Source organism: Carlito syrichta, unplaced genomic scaffold (assembly GCF_000164805.1).
Source record: "Carlito syrichta isolate Samal-C Ts95f unplaced genomic scaffold, Tarsius_syrichta-2.0.1 Scaffold308105, whole genome shotgun sequence".
In the NCBI taxonomy this organism is placed as follows: Eukaryota; Metazoa; Chordata; class Mammalia; order Primates; family Tarsiidae; genus Carlito; species Carlito syrichta.
Window position 1 is genome coordinate 454,014 of NW_007252201.1, and position 25,041 is coordinate 479,054.

Sequence of the window (25,041 nt, forward strand, 5' to 3'; positions counted from 1 at the left end):
ACTGCACCACTCTAGAATGCACCATCCTTGTATGAGCCAGTGTAGACTTCAGTCTCACACACCATGAGCTTCAGGGGAACACTTGAATGAAGATTTCAGGAGGGAGAAGTCCCAGCTTTGATGCAATGTAGGAAAGGGTGGTTTTATGTCAGATAAAAAAATTTCAGATCAGAGGATCTAGCAGAAGTATTAATATTAGTGGAGGATCTGAAGGCACCTGATTAACTGCATTGTTTTGCAGCACCCAATGTCCAGGCTATGTTTAAAGTAACTGCATGGACAGCTTATTGCATACAACTCTCACTTGGATCAGAATAAGAAGACCTCTTTTTATTTTATTTTAATTTTTAATTTATTTAATTAATTTATTTATTATAAAGATGTAGGGTACAATTCAGGGTTAGATATACAAACATTGATCATGCTGGTACCCTTGTTGATGAGGTGTGCCCCTCCCTCCCCTAGCAGTTTTCCCCAAATGCCAGTCCCACCCCCTTTTCCCCTGACAGTTTTTCCGCTACTGCCAATTTCTTTCTTATAGCATTATAATTGTTCAAGGTCACCTTATGAGTGAGAACATATGGAACTCAGTTCTTTGTTTTTGTGATAAATCACTGAGTATGATCGACTCCGAATCCATCCAATTTGCTGCAAAGTCCATATATTTGTCCTTCTTTATGACTGCATAATAATCCATTGTGTATATGTACCATATTTTTTTTATCCAGTCCAGCTTTGATGGGCAACACGGTTGGTTCCATGTTTTTGTTATTGTGAATAGAGCTGTAACAAACATACGTATGCAGGTATATTTTTTGTAGAATGATTTGAGTTCCTCTGGGTATATTCCCAATAGGGGAATTACTGAGTCACATGGAAGGTCAATTTCTAGTTCCTTCAGAAATCGCCACACTGTCTTCCAAAGGGGTTGTATTAGTCTGCATTCCCACCAACAGTGTAATAGTGTTCCTTTTTCTCCACATCCTCACCAGCATCTGTTGCTGTTCGTTTGATAGCCATTCTTTTTTTTTTTTTTTTTTTTGAGTTGGAGTCTCACTCTGTCACTCATACTGGAGTGCAGTGGCACACTCCTGGCCACTGCAGCTTCGACCTGCTGGGCTCCAGAGATCCTTCCGCCTCAGCATTCCAAGTAGTTGGAACTACAGGCGCATGCTACCATGCCCGGCTAATTTTTTTTTTTTAAATTTATTGTAGAGATGAGGTCTCGCCAAGTTGCCCAGGCAGGTCTCGAACCCGCGGGTTCAGGCAATCCACTCAGCTCGGCCTCCCACAGCGCGGGATTACAGGCTGAGCCACCAAGCCTGGCTAGTGATGGCCATTCTTACTGGGGTTAGGTGGTATCTCAGTGTGATTTTGATTTGCATTTCTCTAATGATGAGTGAGGCTGAGCACTTTTTCATGTGTCTGTTGGCCGCCCGTATATCTTCTTTTGAGAAGTGGAAGACCTCTTTTTTTAGCAAGTGATTCGCATGGTCAGGTTCAAGCTGCACTCTCTCTGTCTTGTCTGCAGTGGGCAAAGCTCAGCCCTCAGTGCAGACTGATGTGTTTGCCCCAGGCATCAGTCTGAGACTTGGGATGGGTTTAATCACAGAATTTGGGTTCCTTTTTGTGACTTTCCCCCTTCTGGGATTTTCCCCTCACTTCCCAGAAAGCCTGGTTGCTCTTGGCTTCTCCTCCTGTTTTGCCCACCAGAAAGAAGGTAGGCTTTTGATCAAAGTTTTGGGCTGCCCCACACAAGACTGTGGTTGCTTTCAGAGCCAGGAGATGAAAAAACAGGAAGTTGATCTGTGAGTTTCGATTTCTCCCCAAAGTGCACTTGCTTTCATTTACCTTGCCAAGGCCTCAGGCCGTTGTGTTTTTGAATATTGTCCAGGGTTTTTCGATGTTATCAGCAAGGTGACTGGTTGGTTAGGAGCTTCTTCTTGAATATCAGAAGCAGAGCTCTCTGGTCCTTACTCCTAAGCAACAAACCAGCCTTGCCACTCCCATAACCAACCCTGGTTCTGGAGACATCAGCGGTGGCAGAGAGAACCTCTAATCCCCCTGCCCACCCAAGAGAAGAGAAGCACAGTAGTGTCAAAAAGAAAGTATACTTTTGTTAGGAAACACACAACTCTGAACTAGACATACTTTGTACTCTGTGCTCATAGGAGTGGACTTGTTATAGTAAACAAAATAACAAAGTAAATAATATTCCTGGGGAAGAGGCAGGGATTATTCTGGAATTTCAGTTGGAGTTAATACTTGTAAAGCACTTACGTGGAAGAGACATATACGTTCTTGCCAAGAAGCCTAAGAATATTTTTTTCTTTGCTAGAGAAGAAGATCGAGTGACAGTATTGAACCTGGTTTTTGTTTGGGGGCTTACATAAGCAACCATCTCTTTCCAAGAAACACTGATCTTCACTCTGTGTCCTTCCTCCTATGACTTCCCTGAGCATCTAACTAGGAAATAAATGGCACCCAGCTGGGAATATGTGAGAGTTTGGTGTAATAGGAAGCACAGTCACGACATCGGTATCTGGGCTCTGATTCTGGGGCCTTGTGAAGTCTCCCAGGGCCATCTCCCCTTTTCCCTGATTGAAAGTCCTTCTTCCCAGTACAGCAGAAAAGGGTGTGTGCTGGCATCCAGAGGACCCAGCTCAGGACAATGAGGGCACCGGTCCTGGCAGCTCCCAGGGACACAGGCCCCCACACTCCCCCAGGTTATGAACCCAGCCAGGCTCTCCACCCTCATGGCAAACACTCTACATCTCCCTGAGTCTGGTTAAACTGGATTGACACAACTACAGGCTTAGCCCCATGCTTGCTTTTGGCTGTGCAGTGGGGTGGGGCAGATCCCTTCCCTTCTAGAATGGTGACCAACTTGGCCTTTGCCTCTGCAGCACAGGGCAGAAGAGATGCAGTCAACCTGCTCCAGCAGACCCAAAATACTCAGCCCCCAGCTCTGCTGCCCCTCTGAGTGGCCTGGAATTGTCCCATTCCTCTATTAGATAGCAGTGGTCCACCACTGTGAGTCCCCCAGGTGAGTTCCATAGCCACCCAAGTTTTCCTTGGCTGACCAGCCTCCTCCATCCCCCTTTCCTAACAGTATCTGGTTCTTTTTGTGAACAACTTCTCCCCTTTGGGTGCAGAAGTAAAGGGTTTGTTAATCAAGATACTGGTTCTTGAGCAGGCCAGGTCGGTCAGACTCTTCTTGGGGAAGCTGGACTCTTGAGTGAAGTGTCATGGAGAGTTAAAAAGAGAATCAGTAAACATTCATTAACATCCTTAACAAGATAGCCTCATTGTTCCTGGTGCTCAATTCCTAGAACTGCCCAGATTCCTGCCCTGGTTCCCAGGCTGTTTGCCAGTTCAACATATACCCTTCTGGTCTTTTCTATGAGCCATTGTCTATTTCATCAGTGAAGTCCCTTTTTGTCTAACTGAGATAAATTGAGTTTCTCTTGATGGCAAAGAGCCTTGATTGATACAGGGATCATTTATGTTAATTTTCTAACTTTGTTTATTATTTATGTATTGCATACAGGGCCAGACATTTTCTAAGTACATAATAAATATTAACTCGTTCATCCTCACAACAATCTAATGAGCTATGTACTATTAGTATCTCCCTTTTACAGGTGAAACCATGCAAGGGAAGGATAAGCAGATTGCCCAAGGACACACAGCCAGCAAGTGGAGAAATACAGGAGCTTGGTTTCTGCCTCCGTGGACTGACTTCAAAGTCTGTGTTCCTCCATACTAGCCTGTGCTATCTCTTGTACAAAGTTATTGCTTATGACGTTGAAAATAACTAAAAGGAGCCACATGCATTGAGGTTTGATGAAAAGTGATAACTATAACATGGATGATGTAGAGTTACATGTATTGACATGTGACAATTCTGTTATATATTATTACACGAAAAACAATGTTTAGCATGTTTTGTTTATTAAGGTGGTATACCCATTGGTGCCCCTCCCCCAGCCTTAAACACACATACCCAGACAAAGCCTAGAATCATTTTCCTCAGATTGTTAACAATGGTGATTCTCCTCACCTGGAGAGGACTACCAAGCACTGTGTTTCTTGGTGGCAGGAGGTATATGGTACAATAGTTTGGAGCTTTGAATATCCTGATCACTGAACCATGAAAACTTACCTATATGGCACATCTCTGAATCTTTATAAGGCTTATCTGCTATCACCCAGAGCACCTGTGGCTTAACAAGTCATTCAGAATACTCAACACTTTGGCTTACCAGACCCATGAACATACTGTCATCAATATAGTGGACCAATGTAGTGTATTGCAGAGTGTCCAGAAAGGCCATTTTGTGACAGAAAGTAGAACTTACCTTGCCCTGGAACAAGACCATAAAGGTGTACTGTTGTCCAGACCATGTCAATGTGAACTCCTCCTTATTCTACTTCCTGCTGGATATTTTAAATGTACATTTTCCATATTTATAGTTGCATATCACTTACCAGATGCTGTGCTAACTTGCTCTAATAAGGACACCACATCTGAAACAACAACTGCAATTGGGGCTACTCCTTGGTTAAATTTCTAGTAGACATCTAGCAGCATGAGCCACCTAGTTTTTGCAAAGGACAGACAGCTAAATTAAAATGGAGGTATAATGGGGACCACAACCCCTGCCTTCTTCAAGTCTTTGCAGATAGCACCAATCTCTATAATTCCCCTGGAATATGATATTGCTTTTAACTTACTATTTTTCACCATGGAACACTTTAGTTTCAGAGCCATCTGCTTGACCTTTCCTTAGACAGTTATTGTCATTTAATAGGTTAAGAAACCACAGGCTAAAGAACAGTTTAACCAACTGCTATGTATGTCCTGATTTTATATTCAGGAACGAGGGAAATGGCTGGGTGACTGTGGGTCCAGTGGGTCTGTTGTGAGATGGACATTACCTGACCTCCATACACTCTAACAGGGGGCTTCAATGGTGTTCTGAGACCCTAGGTATGAGCATCAAACCTGATGCTGTAGTCAACAACCCTTGACATATATTTTCCTTTCCCCAGCATGTAGTCACTTGAATAAATGGCCATAGACCCCTTAGGTGAAAAACGGAGGGACTCACTGCTGTACACACTTGAAGGACCTTCCTTATGAGGAGCCGCTGTCGTTTCTATCAGTGGGTTCTGGGTGCCACTGAGAACTGACTCAGGCTTGGAAACTAGACAAGGGATCTAGACTTTTCATCAAGGTGGCTGACCTCAGCCTTCTGCTCACCTATTTTAATCTCTTTTGATGATATACATATAAAGCAATATTCTTGTTGGCCACCCATCTGTCTTGTCTGTGGGAACACCATATCCTACTAGCTATCTCTATAGACACCTGCAGGCCAGGCCCCCTGGCTGTCATTTTAACTTTGCTGCCCTTTAGAAAACTTTGTCTTGCTCTGACAATTAAATAATGACACTTGCCACTTTTACCCCGGAATTTTGTCATTTCCATCACCATTAAGCACTACCGTTCTCTAAACATTCCTACCATTATTCTACCCTACAGAGGACAGCCACCACTGAGCTTGTCAAGGATGCTGGTGCCCACTTAGCAGGGCATTCCTTCTCACCTTGTTTGTGTGTCTGTGCCTTCTTGAGGAACTCAGTTACCTGATGGGTGGATTTTTCCAGTTGTAGAGGGAAGAGCCATTCTAGCATGCTGACTTTCCTATCCTTTGGGTCCCTTCTTCCAGAGTCTGCCACAGTAGTTCTGGTATTTCTGCTTCCACTTCATTTAATGTACACCATGGCTTATACTAAGCCTCTATGGGCCACCCAGGAATATATTAGAATCATCACCTTTGGCCCTTGCCAGGCTAATTAAACTCTGTGACAAAGAAGAGTGCCCCTGTATTGACAATTCTCCCTCATCCAGTTTTATAGTTCACCTTTCTTCTTCCAGGATCCACTCCCAGACAAAATCTTCTAGCTCCTACTGATACATATTGGCCTGACCTAAAACTCCTTTGGAATGTAAGTTATCTCTTCACCTTGCAGCTCTGCCCAGGACTTGTCCAGTTAGATTGTCCTGAGAGGCCTCTGGATAGTCTTCATTCAAGCAAAATGGGGATGGGGTTTGGGCTAGTAGCTCTCTCTTCCAGCAAGGGGCAGGGGTATTTATCTGCAGACCCAGTGGATTCAGGGGCTATCTGGATATCAACATTCTCATGTATATCTATCTAGATAGCTTCATTCTGAATTTCAAGGCTCTGACTTTGGCTTAAGAGACCACCCCAAACTTAGAATACAGTCTTCTCTGAAGTCTACCATTCTTAAAATTACAGACTCTGTCAGGCCTTCCTTGCTGTCTGACTTTCAGCTGCAGGAGTAAGTCTCTTTGCTTTAGGCTGGTGATTAATAGATCTAAACCTGTTGTTTACTCTTTTCAACATGTTAGTGGCACTTAGCAATAGCCACCAAAACCCACAGTTCTTATAGTTACTTCTCCCTTCTTAATTGCCAGACCCTATTGCTCATCCAGTTTACAACAGGTTAAGTTTGGGCAACTGCACAGTTATGGCACCCCTGGACCTACCAATAGTCCTTCTATCACCATTTGGCTAGACAAAGATCCAACTCCAGAATTCCATCCTCAGAGTTTGCTTTCTAAGCTATCTTAGGTTGGGTTTCCTAGAAGCATAGCTTGAGATAAAGTCTCTTAAGCAAGTGATTTATATGAGAGTGCTCTCAGGAGAAGGGAGTGAGGGAAACAGCAATGCGTGGGGGAAAGCTAAACCAGGAAGTGGTCACAGTTGGAGATCAACCCCAGTCTGATCCATGGGAGCTCAGAGTAGTGTCACATCACATCCTTGGTTCTGCCTTGAGGAAAGGGGCGGGCACCTCCAGGTAATGCTGGCTCCATTTGACCCAGGGTAATACCCTGGGGACTGGTGGCATTAGCAGCTACCACCCACTGCAACTGGAGGATGAAAAAACCTGACCAGAAAAAGAGAATATTCCAGAATACCAAAAGCATTGTAGAGAAGCAAAAAAAAGGGGGGGGGGGGCTTCCTTTTACTCTTCTAGGTTCACTGACTGGACTATGGACATAGGTAGCTTAACAGGAGGAAAAAAATCATTTTAATAACATATGTATGCATGGGAGCCCCACAGAATGAGATTCCAAGAAGGGTCAGATGATTAAAGCTTACACAGCACCCTGAGCTACAGAGAAGAATGAGAACTTTGGGGCTTCTAGGGAAGGGGACCACACAAGTTGCAGGAGGGTGAGGGGAAGAAGTGTATGCTGAGTGAATGTGGTCTGGTTATGCAGGAAAATGGTCTGGCAGGTAATAGAAATTGCCTACATTAGCCTGCAAGAGAAGAGGTGAGTGTCTTTGGGGAGATAAGGGAGGCTCAGAGAAAGGCCCTTCCTGCATTTGTTGTCCCCCAAGTGCCTCCATTTTGAGATAAGCAGCATACCAGCAGCATAATTTTTTTTTTAATTTTTAATTTTAAAGATGTGGGGTACAATTCAGGGTTAGGTATACAACTGTTTATTATACAGGTACTCTTTTGATGAGGTGTGCCTCCCCCTCCCGCAGAAGATTCCCACTACTGCCTATCCTGCCTCCCCTCCTCCCCACCACCCAGCAGTTTCCTGCTACTGCCAATTCTTTTCTCATAGTATTAGGATAATTGTTCAAGGTCTGCTTATGAGTGAGAACATGTGATACTCAGTTCTTTGTTTCTGCGATAAATCACTCAGTATTATAGACTCTAAGTCCATCCAAGTTGCTGTGAAGTTCATAATTTTGTCCTTCTTTATGGCTGAGTAATATTCCATCGTGTATATGTATCACATTTTAAAAAATTCAGTCCTCATTCGATGGGCAGCACAGTTAGTTCCATGTTTTTGCTATTGTGAACAATGCTGCGATAAACATGCATGTGCAGGTATCTTTTCATAGAGTGATTTGAGTTCCTCTGGGTATATTTCCAGTAGGGGGATTGCAGGGTCATATGGAAGGTCGATTTTTAGATCTTTCAGGAATTGCCAAACTGTTTTCCGTGGAATTTGTATTATTTTACACTCCTACCAAGAGTGTAGAAGTGTTCCCTTTCCCCTGCATCCTCTCCAACATCTGTTGTTTTTTGAGTTATTGATGATGGCCATCCTGACTGGAGTTAGGTGGTATCTCAGTTTTAATTTTCATTTCTTTGTTGACTAGTGAGGCTCAGCATTTTTTCATGTATCTGTTGGCTGCTTGTATGTCTTCTTTTGAGAAGTGTCTATTCATATCTTTAACCCACTTTGTAATGGGGCTATTTGTTGTTTTCTTTCCGGCACATTTGAGTTCCTTGTAGATCCTAAATGTTAGGCCTTTGTCAGACATGCAGTGGGTAAATATTTTTTCCCAAGCTGTAGGCTGTCTCCCCACTCTCTCAATGGTTCCTTTGGCTTTGCAGAAGCTTTTCAGTTTGATGAGGTCCCACTTGTCTACCTTATCTCTTATGGCATGGGAACTTGGGGTTCTGATCAGGAATTGGTTGCCAGTTCCAATTTTCATAAGGGTGTCTCCTGCGTTTTCTAAGATTTTTGTAGTTTGAGGTTTTACGTTTAGGTCTTTGATCTATTTAGAGGTGATTTTTCTGTATGGTAATAGGTAGTGATCTTGTTTTAGTCTTCTGCATGTGGTCAGTCAGTTTTCCCAGCACCGTTTACTGAATAGGTTTTCCTCTCCCTAGTGATGATGGAGGTTTTGTCAAAGATGAATTGGTGGAGAAATTGAGGGTTTGCTTCTGGAATCTCTGTCTTGTTCCATTGGTCTATATGCCTGTACTTGTACCAATACCACGCTGTTTTGCTGAGGATTGTTTTGGTTATTTGTGGTCTTTTATGAATTCCTGTGTTGTTGTTTCCAGGTCTGAGAAGAATGACGCTGGTAATTTAATGGATATTGTATTAAATCTGTAGATTGCCTTGGGTAGGATGGACATCTTAACAATGTTGATTCTTTCAATCCATGAGCATGGGATATTTTTCCATTTGTGTCATCTTTGACTTCTTTGAATAGTATTTTGTAGTTTTTGTTGTAAAGGTCTCTGGTTATGAAGATGCCAAGTTATTTCTTTTTTGTGTGTGTGGCTATTTTGAATGGGATTTTACTTTTTTTGGTGGGGGAGTACTGTTTGTTTATTGTTCATGTATAGAAATGTGAATGTCTTTTGCACATTTATTTTATACTCTGAGACTTTGCCAAAGTCCCTTATCAGTGCAAGGAGGTTTTTGACAGATTATCTTGAGTTTTTGAGGTATAGAATCATGTCATCATCAGCAGCATCATTTGGAGTGTCATTTGCTGAACTCCTTCAGTATCCACCAAACCACTCAACTGTTCCCATTTGTTTCCTGAATAGCAAACACTTCCTTAAAATTTTTCTCAAATTCAGCCTCCAGTCTAAGTCCCATTTGGCCAAAATCATTGGACTGGAAAAAATAATAAAGACAAAAATTATGGTCTTCCTTATTACTGTCATTAGACACCTTGCCATTGAGAATAATCAAGACTCTTGTCTTTGTAAAAAAAAATTATTGTAAATTGACAAGTTATAATGTTATATACTTTGGGAGTATAAATGATGTCGTGATTTATGAATGCTATGTGGAATAATTATATCAAGCTAATAAACATACCCATCACTCAAATACTTATATCATTTTTCTGGTGAGAACATTTGAAATTCACTTTCTTAACAATTTTGAAATGCACAACATATTATTACTACGTAGGATTCTTGCTTTACATACCCTCAGTTATATTAACCAGGTTAAACTTGAAAACATATGCAGCTAAGAGTAACTTCTGTTTCCTACAATCATGATTATTTCTTATTAACTAGACAGAATATTGAAATCCTTGCCACAGTTGAGGACTCTTATTTATTTGGCTTTGCTTATTTCAGTGAGTGTTAGAAAAGTAATCTGTGTTCTTTCAACAATTCAAATAGGCATGTAGAAGGCAAAATCACTGATCTCTTCCTTTCTCACTGTCACTTCTATTCCTTGCTGGGGACTACTGTTAACCAGTCTACTCACAGGCAAAAGAAATCTAGAGTAAACGAACATGACTTTAAGAGGAAACTATCTTGTGTGCAGGAGTGAACAGGAATGGATTGTTCTCTCTGGGCTCCTGCCATCCCTGCAGAGAGGAGGGGAATGAGCTTTCAGGAGCCTGGGCTTCTGGCTGCAGGGACAACTTCTGACTCACTGTTACTCTACTATGGTGAGTTTAAGTCCTGAACTGAAAACAATTACTCACTTCCAGAACCTTTGCTTGTGCAGGCTTGTTACAGAATGAGGAAACTAAAAATTTCCAGGCATCAGAAAATTAGGGGGGGCAACTCGGTGAGAAGAAAATGAAATGGAAGCAGAAGGTATCACTTACCTTGTATGATGCCCTGTGATTCTGGAAGATGAGGCGCATGTCCCGCACAAACCTCTCCACTTGGGTGTAGCCCTGTTCATCCAGTTTTTTCTTGATCTTATCCAACCACATGTGTTCCTTCAGGCCTTGACAAGCCTCTCCAATCTAGTGACAAAAATACCAAAGGGAGAGCTACCAGTATAGTTCAATGTCTACCTTCTGTGAATTCCCATTAAATTCAGCAGAAATACAACAAGGTAAAGGTAATGGCAGTTTGTGTTTGCCTCCATGGGATTAGGATCACAAATCTCACAACTGCCCATTTCAGGATCATGCGACATCATGGCAGCCTGTAATCGTGGCTTGCTCTTGTTACTTACATAATAATAATATGGAATCTTGGCAAAAAAGGAGCTCTCCGAACAGCAGTAGACTTTCAAGAGGATGAACTCACATTTCTGCAAAATAAGAAAGCTGTAAATGAAAAGCAACTTGGAGAGGCCCATATGAATAGCCAGACAGAAGGCATGACTCACACCTCTCTTCTGGAAGGTTCCCCAACATGTACAGCTCTTGGAAACAGATATGCAATGGCTGAGTTATTTCTTCTGCAAACAAGTTGTGGTATTATATCGGTGTGATCAAAGTGTGGCTTGGAAGGGCAGGCTCCCTTTGGAGCATTCCCCTGAGCCTGTGCCTGTTCATGCTTCTCGTATGTGAGGGGAAGGGAGAAGTCTTGGGGTTCACATCTGACTCACCAACTGCTCCTCACGCTGCATCTGCCTCTCCAGCACCTCAGACTCCCGATGATGCTGTTGACTTCCTGAAAACTCCTTCATCCTGCAGAAGATGCAACTCCACGGGGTCCTGAAAGGACATAAAGTGAGTAGAGGGCAAGGCCCCCGTAAGTCACCATTGTTCCTGTGGCTGTCACTGTCCTCCTTCCAGAATGGCCAATGGGCTTGGTCATAGGGGTGGGGAACACTTCCCAGAGTGTCCAAGACCTCCACATGGGGTTACTAACCATTGCCCCCTCCCCAACAGTGGTAGCAGCAGGAGATTAAGTTCAAGGAAGATGGCATCCATGAGTGGTGGGCTCTCCTTTCCTTATCTGAGCTGCTGGGAGCACAAGGAGCACTGCCTGTCAGGCCTGAGTGTTCAACGAGGCTTTAACTTCTGAGGACCTCAGCCTCCATCAGCCTGTTGAGACCATAGTGCAATGCAAGACTAGGATACACTTCCTGTCTTTCAGAATAGGCACAGAACATAAGCAACCAGTGTTTTCTGTCCTGAAACCCCCTTGGACAGGAGTTCCTGCTGTAGGAAAGAACAATAACAGCGTGTAAGCAAGCAGGCCCTTTCACTGGCCTCAGCATCTTAACACAAAACATGAACCTTCTGCTGCCAACATCTCATATGGCTCTCTGGGTCATACTGCAGGGTTTCAGTATCCAAGGTACCTGCTTTTTCGCCCATCTAGATACAAGCAGGCATTCTGAATGGGGAGTGTGCATGGCAGGAGGAAAGGTCCCAAGAAGGAGGGAAGAGAGAGGGGACTGCATGTTACTCACCTCCCAGTTTCCACAGCCGGGATGTGACATTCCTTATGGAAGACTCTCGGACAAGTGTCACAGCAGAACAGTGTCCCTCCATCCCGGCACACCTCACATTCATCCAGGTTTCTTTTCTAGGAGGTAAAACTGTGTCTACACCACCAGGATCAGCAAGACCCCAGAAGGCCACCAGTATGGGAACCTAGAACACATTGCCTATGCTTCTCTCTGGGATATTAAAGAACAGCATGGAGTGGAAATTTCAGAATAAGACATCCTAGTGAAGTTTATGCAGTGAAGTTCAGGAGAAAGGGGCTCTGTGTATCAGAACAGCAAAGATTTCCTCATAAAGCCAGAGATTGTAACAGAAAGACTAGCAACAAAACAAGATGATGATTTTTATAGGACTCTGAACAATTTTATTATCTTGCAGATAAAATAAGTTATTGAAATAAAGTATTAAATCTATTTGCCAATCTTACAATGATGAAATCGACTTGTGGAAGAGAGACATGTAGAGAATTAAGTATGATAGAATAACATCTTAGGTATCACTACATCTCATATTTTTGGCTGTAAGTTCCCTATGAATTGAAAAAAGGACCTGGAGGGGAGTTCTTGGACTGTGGGTTCTGTGCCTGGAGGGCTCTGGGCCTGCCTCTGGGGTGAAGGACCACAGGTACAGATGACCAGGTGGGCACCAGAGACCTCAGAGCTCTTTGGCTCTGGACACCTGGGGGAAGAGCCCCCCAAGGTAAGAAGTGTGTTTTCTAGGGGACCTTATCTCCAGGAGCAGAGGAGAGAGTAGAACTTGTGGGAAAACCATTCTAGGCCCTCCTAATTTTACTAGATGTTCAGGCAGCACATAATATTGAGCTATAATGGTAGTCCTTATATTTTGCCTCTCTTGAATGACAAAGGGCAAAGTCCTGTTCTTTGTCAAGAATACACATATATTTGTGTACACTGCAGTATATATTTATTGGTCTCTTTACATTTGTTCTATAAATTCTGTTGGTTTTTTAACAAATAGGATTTGTTCTACAACACTTGGATACAAATACTGTCATATTTTAACTTGTACAAATGAAATTAAATCTGGTTAAAGGGCCCACATATTGAGACTGGGGAGAAATCTAGTGTCAGATGATTTGGGTCCCCCCCCCCACTTTTTTTTAACAGAACAAAATATCAGTTCTTTTATGGGCTCTGAAAATGAGAGTAGGGCCTCTGTCTCCAACCCTGGGTGGTGTCATTACCACAATTCTTGGCCATTAGAGATAGCGCCCACACATCTTATATGCCAAGATAGCTAAGCCAATATGGATAGGCAAACAAGCCCTGTCACTGGCCTCAGCATCCCAGAGAGCACAAAACATGAACGTCCTGTTGCCAGCGTCTCATATGACATATGAGTGTTACCAAAGGGACCATGTGCAACTTATACTTATTTTTGAAAAGCATTCATTCCTTGCCTACCACAGAAGTATTTAAACAAGACAACCACACCTTCCCTCTGGAACCAAGGGGCAGCCCACCCTCCAGAGTTGCTGGTTTTGCACTCTGTTCCTGAGTGCATTCCCATGTTTCCCTGTGTGGTATGTGATGCCCACTTACCTGGGCTGGGAATACACATGACTAATAAATTGCTGTCAATCTCATCTGTCCAGTGTCAAATGGCGTGTGTTCAACTATCCCCCAAAACCTCAGGATGGGATTAAAGTAACAAATATTTAAGGATGTTGTATCCCTTACCTTTTTAACAAGTGTCTTGATTCTCTGGTTCTTTGGTTCTGAGCCTGGCTGTACATTAAAATAATCAAAGGAGACAATATAAAATATTAATGTCCCAGTCCCAAAGTCACCAGCTTGGCTCAGCTTGTTCCTTCTGACTGATGCTTGACCATCTTCAGTTCTGCCTGCACAGTGAAGTGGATGTTTGGGAATTTCCTTTCCATTCCCACCACCTACTTGAAAATGCTGTTGTTCTCTGACATTTGCTCCAACCCCTAATCAGCAGGCCAACCCTACCTATTACCCTTTTAAGATCCATCTTTAGAGACCCTAGTGGTCTAGAGCTTAGCCTTCCACACTCACTATCCAGGGGGAAATGAGGAAATGGGCTAGTTTCCACTGAAGTAAATGGAAAGGATGCCTTCACATGGAGACACCCAACCCCAGACCAATCTACCTGGCCTGGGTGATACTTCTGGTATTCTTTGCTCATCACTTACAGCATAGTTGAACTGAGAGTGAGCATGCTGCAGGGAAAACCAGTAATGACATAGTCAATGTACTCAGGGAAAGGCCTAGACAATTATCTGGTCATAGTTGGAAATTTATACTTACACAAGGGTTGACTAAGGTATTGCTGTGAGACGTCCATATTCTCCACTAAAAAGAGAGAAGGATTGCTTGACAATATTGAATGTAATGTTTGCATCTATTATGTACTTATTGAACGGTTATCCTCTGAGAGGTTCAAGCATTGGTTGTTAAACACAATTTGGGAGGAAAGGCCATTAGGCTGGAGTGTCTTCAGTGCTTTGAGGACTAAACTGACCTTTTTCTTTTCTTACCTAAATTCCTAAGGGACATAGGGAGTCACATTCTACAAACTATAAAGTCTCATCAGATGTTTTCATTAGCCCTATATAATGTAGCTTACTTCCCAAGCTGACTCCGGCATAATATCACATAACAGATAAAGAAGGAAGTCAAAAATATTTTATAACCCTGCAAAGCTGTCTCTTAGAGAAATATTCATCTGTATGGAGTCCTCTTCCCAGGACTCCAGGGCACCTTTTAAGTTACAACCTATTTTCTCTGAAGCCTTCTATTTAGAACCTTCATATACATATCAAGAACTCTGGGCTCCTCAACCCCAGCTCTCCTTATCTTAACTTAGCATTTATTTTACTAACTTCAAATTCTTTAGACAGAGCCTAACTCTTTCTACCAATGGCCAATCAATCTTTGAATCCATCTATGACCTGCAAGTACCTACATGAAGATGTCCTGCCTTCTCAGAGAAAACCTTCACATTTATTGATTTATGTTTTGCCTGTAACTTCTATCTCCTTAAAAAAAAATAAAGCTGTAATTCAACCATTTTGGGGCCATGTTCTCAGGACTTCTTGGGATTGTGCCACAGCCTAGCTCATTCACATTTGGCCCAGAATAAAATTTTAAACTATCTTATAGAGTTTGACATTTTTCAACAACAGCTTGAAGTTTTTACATAAGCAAACCAAAGCCCAATGTAAACAGTATAATGAAACTAGAGACTTTACCAATCCAAACCAATCTGAAACTGCCAGCTAACTTCTAATTAAGGTCTTTCCACTCCAATCAATGAAATGAATTTTCTTTGCTTACTTCCATGTCAGCCTCACTGTCTAGGCTGCTGTTGCACAGCTCTGTGAACCTCTTCTGGTTTTGAGTGCTGCCTGATTCATGAATTGCTCTTGGTTCAAATAAACTCTGTTAAATTTATTTTGTCTAATATGTTTGTTTGCTTGTTTAACAGAGCTCATGCTTTACCTCATGCCTGATTTTATGGACTTATATGTCTACTAGGGAAATAAAGAGTGCCCAAGTACCACTGTTTGGCACAACACAAGTTTCATTCCCAGTAGGGAGTTTGGCTTTACTTTCCACAGGCTGAGCTGGAGAAACTCTACTTGTTCCTTTACTTCCGAGAGCTTCAGTCATATTCCTTCAACTTGTCTTCCCAGGATGTGTCATCCCACTCAGAGGAGCCACAATGAAAATCAGGCTGAGATTATTCACAATAGCAAAAACATGGAACCAACTGTGCTGCCCATCAAAAGAGGACTGGATAAAAAAATGTGGTACATATACACAATGGAATATCATGCAACCATAAAGAAGAACAAAATTATGAACTTTGCAGTAACTTGGATGGACTGACGGTTATAATACTGAGTGATCTGTCACAGAAACAAAAAACTGAGCATCACATGTTCTCACTCATAAGTGTACCTTGAACAACTATTGTAATACTAAAAGAAAGGGATTGGCAGTAGTGAGAAACTGCCAGGAGAGGGCAGGGACGGGATTGGTAATAGTGGGAAACTGTCAGGGGAAGGAAGGCACACCTCATCAACAAGGAAGGTAACTGCATAATGAACATCTGTATACCTAACACTGAATTGTTCTCCACATATTTAAAATAAAAGAATTAAAAATTAAAAAAGAAAGAAAGGAGCCGGGCTTGGTGGCTCAACCTATAATCCCGCGCCTTTGAGAGGCTGAGGTGAGTGGATTGCCTGAACCCGGGGGTTTGAGACCCGCCTGGGCAGGCAAGAACTCATCTCTACAATAAATCAAAAAATTAGCCGAGCATGGTAGCGCGCGCCTGTAATTCCGGCTACTCGGAAGGCTGAGGCGGAAGGATTGCCGGAACCCAGCAGGTTGAGGCTGCGGTGGCCGGGAGCGGCCACTGCACTCCAGTCTGGGTGACAGAGTGAGACTCCAACTCAAAAAGAAAGAAAGAAAGAAAGAAAATCAGGCTGAGGACTCATTCCCCACATCCCCCAGTTACTACAGGGACTAGAGTCCTGGAGGCCATGCAAGTGTCCCAGAGAAGAGCTCCACCAATTTCTGCAGCTCCCTTAGAAACATAGGCATGAAGACAAAATGCCTCCAAGGCCCCCATTGCAGTAGCTCTTCTTCTTGAAGGTCTCCTCCTCTTCTTTCTATCCATATCCCAAGAAAATGTCAGTCTGGCTGACTTTTTAGAGAAGACCTGCAAGATTCATTTCCATCACTTTTCATGTTCAGTAGCATGACTTGGCATCCTTCCTTTCTAGGTTACAGGAAGTCTCAGCTTTTTATCTCTAGTCTAGGTCGGAGAGGCCATGGACAAGGGTGATCCAAGTTGTAAGTGTGATCCAAGCTAGACCTGTCTCTCTGACTGGTCTAGAATTTCCCATTCTACTCTATTAGCTAATTCATACCTGTTTACAAGGAAATTAAAACAATTCTCGAGGTCAATCTTTTTTAATGACTGTTGGGCATTTAGTATATGCTTGATAATTACATGCTAATGAGTGAAAAAAAGAATATTGTTTCACTTAGAGATTACTGATGTCCCTGAAGCAAGTATTAACAAAAAATAAGTGACTATTCTGGTTATGTCAGATTATTTTACCACACCTCAGCTGCCACCAAAGTGTTTAAATGGCCCTTGTCATGAGATAAGAAGCAATCATGTGGTGCTGATAGTGACACTGAAGTTTTCAGAAGTCAAGTGGCTTTAAAAGCAAGAGAATTTCTGAGAGGCATAGCAGATCCATGGAGGTAGTAATGGATCCAGGGATCTGCCACTTAGGGGACCTTCTGTTCCTGCCCATTAAGAGACACAAAATACAGAGGCAACTGTAGCTTCTTGCTGCAAAGTGTTGTACTCATGAATAAGGTAGAGTCTGTTGGTTGGAAACTGCCAACTCATTTGGGTAATCTAGACTGAATTACTCTTAACATCTGGAGAAAGGTAGAAATGCTGGCCTTGAGTGTGCTCATTGAATAAGTCAAATCATTCTTTCATTCAAATCATAGTTTTCTTTCATGAAACCTGAGAAATAAAATGTCCCAGTGGCTGAGAGTTCAAGTCAGCAAGTGCATCAGATAATGTAAAGGCTTGGATCTGAAATTCTCAGTGGAATATGAAGCCCAGTGGCTAGTTATGTGTGACTTGTTTTAGAAATCTGTAAATGTCTTGGATGGATATTTCTACCTGAAGTGTATAAGGATGACACTTTTCCCCTCCCTCTCCTCCTCAGGTTCTCATGCATACCAAGTCTTGGAAAAACGGTCATTTTCATTTTATTCTGAATCTACAATGCACTTACCCTATTTTTTGTTGCCTTCTTCAACAGAAGGGTAAATCATTTTCACAGATAAAAGAGGGGATCTACATAGTCCCTCTGGTGGAACCAAAGAAGTGGTATCAACATAAAAAATTTTCCAGGTCAGCCTCTCCTATAAAATACATCTACCTCCTGAGACCTTCCTTCCCAATAGCACCATTCTCATGAAGGGAAAATTTTATTAGAAAATAAAAAAAATTTATTTTTATTTAATGCACATTTTATTAGAAGGTGAAAGAGGATGTGAAAGATCAGAAATTTTTTTGTTGTTGCTTATTTACTGAAATGATATATAGTTTCATATATGTCTCAAATAGCTGTAAACAAACCATCAGAATTCATTAAAGTTAGAAAACGGTAAAATCAATGAAAAAAATCTGAGTTTGTGTTGAAGATGACCCTCTTACTTTTTTTTATGTATTCCATGGTCATGTTTATTTTTCAACTTTAACACCTAAAAACATCTGCATCTAAAACACAATCAGGCCTATTTTCATGACTCTTTATCACTTCCATCTTGAATGACTTAACATTCAAAGGAAACCTATCTTTATATACAACATAATGTTCAAAGTTGCAACTCTGAAGACACACACCAAAAAAAATAATAATAATTAAGAGACTGAGAGTAGAGAAGGTGGAAACTTAGTTACAATTACCCAAATGACATCTCATAAAATAGGATATTGTACATGTAAAGTCAGTTATGGGACAAGAATATGTAGAAAATTATACAATAATCACCTTATTTTTCCTGCAGTATGTTCTTGGAGGATTAGGTAGAAATTTTTTCTGAAAGATAAAAAGATTCAAGCATATAGTCAATCTGTGTTTCTGTTTTTTGAGTCTGGCTTTTCCAAACTCCTCCCACGTATTCTACATGAATGTTCCCTTGATAACTTTAACCCAAGTGTCTAAATGAGAGACCATCTCATCTCCCTCTTCTCACCTGTACTTTTTCTAGACTTCAACAAATGGAAGCTGGAAATTCATCTTTAGAATATTTTGCTTTTCTTGGGTGCTTCTTTCCTGAGTCCTAAGAAGTCTTCCTTCACAATCTCTTATCTATCACTTCTTCCTTTCCCACCAGTGCCACTAGAGCCAGAGTCCCTATACAAGAGCTATCCAATCAACACACACTTATTTCCTGCCTACTGGGTGTTAGTTACTGTGATCAATCTTGGGCACACAAAGATGGACAAACCCAGAGGGGTCTAGAGAGAAAAATATCATGTAAGGATAAATACAAAGAAGAGTAAGAAGGGTCTTAGTAGAAGGTTCAATATTCATTTGAGCTGACAGTCCTAGATCGGGCATAGGTTTGCTAGGTGGCAAGAGAGTGAAGTAATTTCAAAACCCCAATGCCTGTTTGAATACTGTTTTAAGTGTCATTTCTAACCTTAGATGATTTCTCTTATTTTCTGTTGTCTAGATTAGGACTGAACTCATTTGCCTGCCATTAAAGCCTTCCACAAACCCCACTGATTCTGCCTTATTGCATACAACCTGTGTACCTAAAATCCACAGAGCCACATTTGCCATGGTTCTTTCTCTGAACTGTCTTCTTTCATTTTCTTGACTACTGACTTTCCTCTTTCTTATAGTGTACAAATTGTCTGCGTGCACCCTAGTCAGAATGGTATTTCCCCTCTTCCAAGTTCCTGCATCTATCCTGACAGAGCCCCTTTGACATTGATGTGCTGCACTGTACTATGGTTATGAATTTGGGACCCTTGTCTCCTGTATGAGAGGATAAACTCCACGGCATCAGGGCTTTAGCTGTCACTCAACAAATATCTGGTGAATAAGAAGTGACCTTATTATTAGAGCGCAACAAGGAAAGGCACAACTTTTGCTCCTCATCACTGGAATACCTCCATCAGCCATTGTAGGGGATACCCGCCACAGCGTAAACTCAGCCTCCATTTCTTTGCTCTTGCGTAGCCTCCTTTGATTTCAAATTCCTTGGGGGTGAACCAATTTCCATCCTCACTCTGTATAGACTTCACCAAGACCCCTATGAGACCAAGAAAAGTTGATCCTGAGACATCTTTGCCCTCAGTGCTCAGACTCTAGCCCTTACGACAGTGTATCTAGAGCAACTTAATTTGTGATCCAGATCAATAGCAGGAGAGTCTGGTCTCCCCTATCAGGTTTCAGGGGCTTCAAGCGCTACCTGAAAATTTCCTCAAAGGAGAGAGAGTTCCTGGTGGGGGTGCACATTTCTTTGACCTTCATGCATGAAGAAAGTAATAATTATCAATAGCAACCTTTTAAAAGTTTTGTGAAATCACCTACAACAGGAAAAGCAAGTGATTCTGGAATTTCATTTGCTATTGAATTTTAGGCATAGAGACCAGGCTGGAGTCTCTAGATGGCTCTGGGGATAATAATGTAGAGGCCGAATCCTCAAGGTAAGGCTGAGGTCTCAGATAGGTGCACAGGAGGTCACCCCAGCAACATCTGTACCCCTATTTAATACTTTTCATCCAAATTAATGGTATTATTGAGCAGAGATTTCCCCATCCCTGCAATCATGGGTAGCCAATGTTAAAAATAATTGTGAAATGTTCTCCAGCAAAAAGTTTAAATTATATATAAAAGGTCAACATCACTAGTCATTAGAAAAATGCAAAGTAAAACCACAAAGAAATATGACTTGACACCCACTAGGATGGCCATAATAAGAAAGACAGACAATAACAAGTGTTGGTGAGTGCTGGAGTCTTCATACATTACAGGTAGGGATATATAAAATAGTGCAACCACTGTGAAAAATGATTTGGTCATTCCTCAATAAATTAAACATAGAATTACCAGTCAACTCAGCAATTGTACTCTTCAGTATATACACCCCAAAGAACTGAAAACATATGCTTATACAAAACTTGTATACAAATGTTCAAAACAGCATTATTTATGACAAAGAGTGGAAACAGTCCAAACTGATGAATAGTTAAACAAAAAAGTAGTATATCCATACAATAGAATATTATTAGTCAATTAAAAAAAAGTACTAACACAAGCCACCACAGATGAACTTTGAAAACATTAAGCTAACTGAAAGAAGCCAGTCACAAAAGGGTATGTATTATAGGGCCTTATTTATAGAAAAGGCTTAGAATAGGCAAATTTATAGAGCAGAAAATAGATTAGTGGTTGCTTAGAGCTGGGAGGTGAAGTGAGGTGGAAATGGGCACTGACTGCTAATAGACGGGGTTTTTTTTAGTGGGGAACAAAAATTTTCTAAAATTAGACAGTAGTGGTGGTTGTAAAATCCTATGAATATACAAAAATATCTCATTGATTTGTACATTTTAAGTAGTAAACTGTATATGTGAATTATATCTCAGTAAGGCTGTTTCAAAAATAGTCACAAGGCTAACATATATTAATTGGTGTTCAAAGAGTCATATCAAGAAAAGTCTGAAATGAAGTCTCTCTTATTAGATATTTTTTGCAAAGTTTTATAATTTACAATCACAAAATATTTTACATAAAATATACTACATTTTCCATCTGAGAACTGAAGTTTCCGCACTTCTTTTTGGTTCTTTGGGCGCCCCATGGACACTTCCATGTGGGAGTGAGCATCTAAGGTGTGTGATTTCTTAATGTGTGAGAATGTCATCTTAGGAATTCTTTCCTCCTTCTCTCAAGCCAAACTGACTGCCAAATACTTGAGTGATGTGTAATTCTCATGGGTAATTCCATCACTTATTGTGATTCCTTCAGATAGGAGTTGCAAATTAGAGAAGACCATAAAACCTACCTCGTTTCAATTTCTTCTTATGTAAAATTCCCTTCACCTTACCACAGGTCACTGGAAGTAAAAGAGCCTGAAAATCTACAGTTTCATCTCTGTGCTTGCTTGAAGCTGAAAGAGAAGAAGTCTTCATTCTCACTCTGCAAATGCACATGCCCCCCTCCTCCCTTATTGAGGTCATTCCTATAAAGGCACAGAGGGTACTTAGGACTCTCTTTTCCATAAATTCCTAGAGTTTCAAAGTCTTTCAGCCTAATGGCATTCTTGATACATAACTACAGAATGTCTACCCCAATTTCACCTTTCAAATTTCATGCAAGGTATTGCTTTAGCAGAGAAATTATGCTTCAATAAAACTGTCTTAACTCTTAGTCTAGTAGACCGCACTGATAATTACATGACAATAAAACATACCACTGTGTGTCATTGATTTGACATGAGCTATATAGTTTCACTGCAATTGGGTAGCCAGAGACAAATCAAGAGGCTGTACCCTTATCTTCCCATTAGAGCACTGGTTGGGGGAGTAGGGAGAAGATAATGATGGGATAACATAGGGGTATCTCCAATATGGAGACAACACGGGGAAGTTCCACCTGATTCTACGAAGAAGGCAAGTAATAGGTGCCAGGGACTTGGAGGTGTGGGGGAGGTACAAGGGACTGAGAGCATAACATTTTCTAGTCCTTTCTGGCCACCCACCCAGGTTGTGCACCCCCTGCTGCATCACTATGCCGCCCCCAGGTTTGCAGAGGCCAACTTTTCCCTCCACATTCTTCTAAAACGTGTGAGGACCTTTTCCCAGCCTGGTGACTGCTGCCATCAGCAGAAGGATCAGAATCTCCTCTATCCTGGAACACAAGGCTTTACAGGAACTCTCTAGTGTTCTAGAATTAAAATATGGACATTAAGTGTAGCTGGATCTGGGAAAACTGGAAGACCTTTGTACTCCCCAGATCCCAGCTTTCTCTCCCCTGCCTCCTCCCTGCCCAGCTGGGATTCCTCCAAGCCTCCAACCTCTTGCTCTTAAGGAATTAATGAAGAAACTGGCAGTGTTGTGCCTCTTGGGGTACTGGTGTGTTAGCCAGCACTGGGAGATGCCAGACAAGCAGGGAGAGGCGTGGGGTTGGTAACAGGTGGCAAATGCTCTCCTGTCACCTGGCACCTGTGATGTTGCCAATGGAACAATTCACCCGCCAGCCTGGCCTGTCTGGGTGAGTGAGTCTGCCCTAACCTTCCTCCCTCAGGGAATAACTCCCTTTTTTTGGTTGAGACTAAGGCTGAATGAAATTCAAGGATCCAAGAAACAAGGGAAATGCCCTGAGATGGACTGTTGTTCTGACCTTCCCTGACCTGTTCCCTGGGGAGAAAGACGAGAATTCACATAGATTGTCTATACTCTAATAAGCCAATGCCTAGAAAATTATCTTAGCCTTTAATTTCTAAGCCCTCTCCCATTTCCAGGGGACAACTTTCAACTCCCCAGAGCTAAACTTGCTCTGACCTCTTAAGCTTTTGTACACATCACTGTTGTCTTTGCCTGAAAAGCCTTTTTTCTCTCATCTTCACTCAGTCAATCCCATGTTGCCTTTCAGAATTGGACTTCCTCCTCCTCCTAGAAGGCTTCCCTGGCCCTTCCCACTCCAGTTTGTAAGTTTGCCCTTTGCTCTCTAAGCTTTTACCACATGATTTTGTCCCTGTTCCCTTGCTAATTTAACTATCATTGCATTCCCATTTTCTGACACCCCACCTGGCATGCAGAAATAGTGAATGTGTTAGGAGCCAGCCTTGGAGGCCCACCGACTGACAGGGTCCTGGTGACCCCGGGCCACAGGCTACTGGAAACTCGTTGTCCATCTTTCCATTTCCCACTACGTTGTTTGACCTGTCCCTTTTGCCCATGTGATGACTCTCAGGCATGTTTAAAGGGCTTTCTTTCGCTTGGCTGTGGGTTACAAATCTTGTTTTTAGGGTTAGGATTTGTGACTAATATCTGGTAAAAAGAGGTTTCTGATTGTGTTTAGGCAAAGAATTGTTTTGAATATTTTTGCTTATTATTTGTAATTGTAGTTATGGTGTTTGGACATAAGGTTCTATAGGCATAAGATTTAAGTGTAGTGAAAGTTTATATTAAAGTCTATGTAGGTGATTTATAAGTTTGTTTATAGGGGTTTGAGATACATATTAAAGTTTTAGTATATAAAAAGTTAAAGGGTTTAGATGTAGAATTTAAGTGAGTAAAATAGATTTTCTCTAACAACCGAAACTATCTTGAAGCCTGAATAACATCACTAGAAGTTTCTTCTAAGCTGTTTTTTCCTTAGAGATAGGATGTTCCAGATAGGAAAACAATAAAGGAATTTGAACAAAAGGAAACTACCAAGGGACTTGAAAGACCAAAGAGTTTTTAAGAAGAAACTCCTTGTCCATGAAAAAAGGAACATCTGTGCGAGGTGCTTTGGAAAGGGTCTCCAGGTGCACATTCTTCCATGTAAAGACTGCTCCAAAGCCCTGGGCCAGAAACTGTTGTTCTGGCCCCCAGAGACTTTATTATGGAAAAACCTGTTTCCCTGGATAATTTGAATAAGGAAGCTAAGTTTATAAAAGAGTTAGATTTGTTAGAAAGATTATAATATATATTAGTTAATTTGGGATACAGGTTTTGTTTTAAGTAGAATTGTTTCATGAAAAGCTTTATAATTTTATAATTTTAAGATTTTATATTAACCGGTTGCAGGGACTGTTTTTTACAGGGTAACATCATTGTGTTAGGATAATGTTTTCTGCATTTTGTTTTTGAGTTGGAGTCTCACTCTCGCCCAGACTGGAGTGCAGTGACCACTCCCGGCCACTGCAGCCTCGACCTGCTGGGCTCCGGCAATCCTTCCGTCTCAACCTTCCAAGAAGCTGGAACTACAGGCGCGTGCTACCATGCCTGGCTAATTTTTGATTTATTGTGGAGATGAGGTCTTGCCAAGTTGCCCAGGCAGGTCTCGAACCCATGGGCTCAGGCAATCCACTCACCTCAGTCTCCCAAAGGCATAGGATTACAGGCTGAGCCACTGAGCCCCACTGATAATGTTGTTTTGGGTGGAAATAGTCTCTGCCCTTAGAGAGAACATTAGCCAAGCAACTTAAGCATCATTTTAACATCACAAAAAAATCCATGAATTTGTGGTAAGTGATTTGTTTTGTAATGATGATTTTAACTTGCTCTGTGGTGGTAACTTGCAGAGATTATTTCCCTTGTAAAGAGAAATATAAGCTTGCTGTTAGCTTGCAATAAATGGCATCTGCATTCTCAGAACAGGTGTCCAGTCTCTCTCTCTGTTGAGAGCCAGCCACGGAGTCCCACTGAGTGTTAGGGATCAGGAAGGGCCATTGACCCTGAGACCACTAGGATGCGTTCGGGAGCTATT

The 25,041-nt window shown here is 41.8% G+C and overlaps 1 protein-coding gene across 1 annotated transcript in view; it reads right to left on the reverse strand.

The window, feature by feature from the left end:
* Positions 1 to 9,339: 9,339 nt before the first annotated feature.
* Positions 9,340 to 25,041, reverse strand: part of LOC103267340 (nuclear body protein SP140-like) — a gene marked incomplete at its 5' end in the record, with an annotated part of 86,860 nt that continues 71,158 nt past the window's right edge. The window contains 9 exons of the mRNA XM_021716003.1: positions 9,340 to 9,472; positions 10,431 to 10,574; positions 10,790 to 10,867; positions 11,168 to 11,276; positions 11,981 to 12,096; positions 14,312 to 14,356; positions 18,601 to 18,648; positions 19,731 to 19,873; positions 21,629 to 21,733. Coding sequence (XP_021571678.1) covers positions 9,374 to 9,472; positions 10,431 to 10,574; positions 10,790 to 10,867; positions 11,168 to 11,276; positions 11,981 to 12,096; positions 14,312 to 14,356; positions 18,601 to 18,648; positions 19,731 to 19,873; positions 21,629 to 21,733 — 887 coding nt within the window. The remainder of the gene's footprint in view (positions 9,473 to 10,430; positions 10,575 to 10,789; positions 10,868 to 11,167; positions 11,277 to 11,980; positions 12,097 to 14,311; positions 14,357 to 18,600; positions 18,649 to 19,730; positions 19,874 to 21,628; positions 21,734 to 25,041) is intronic.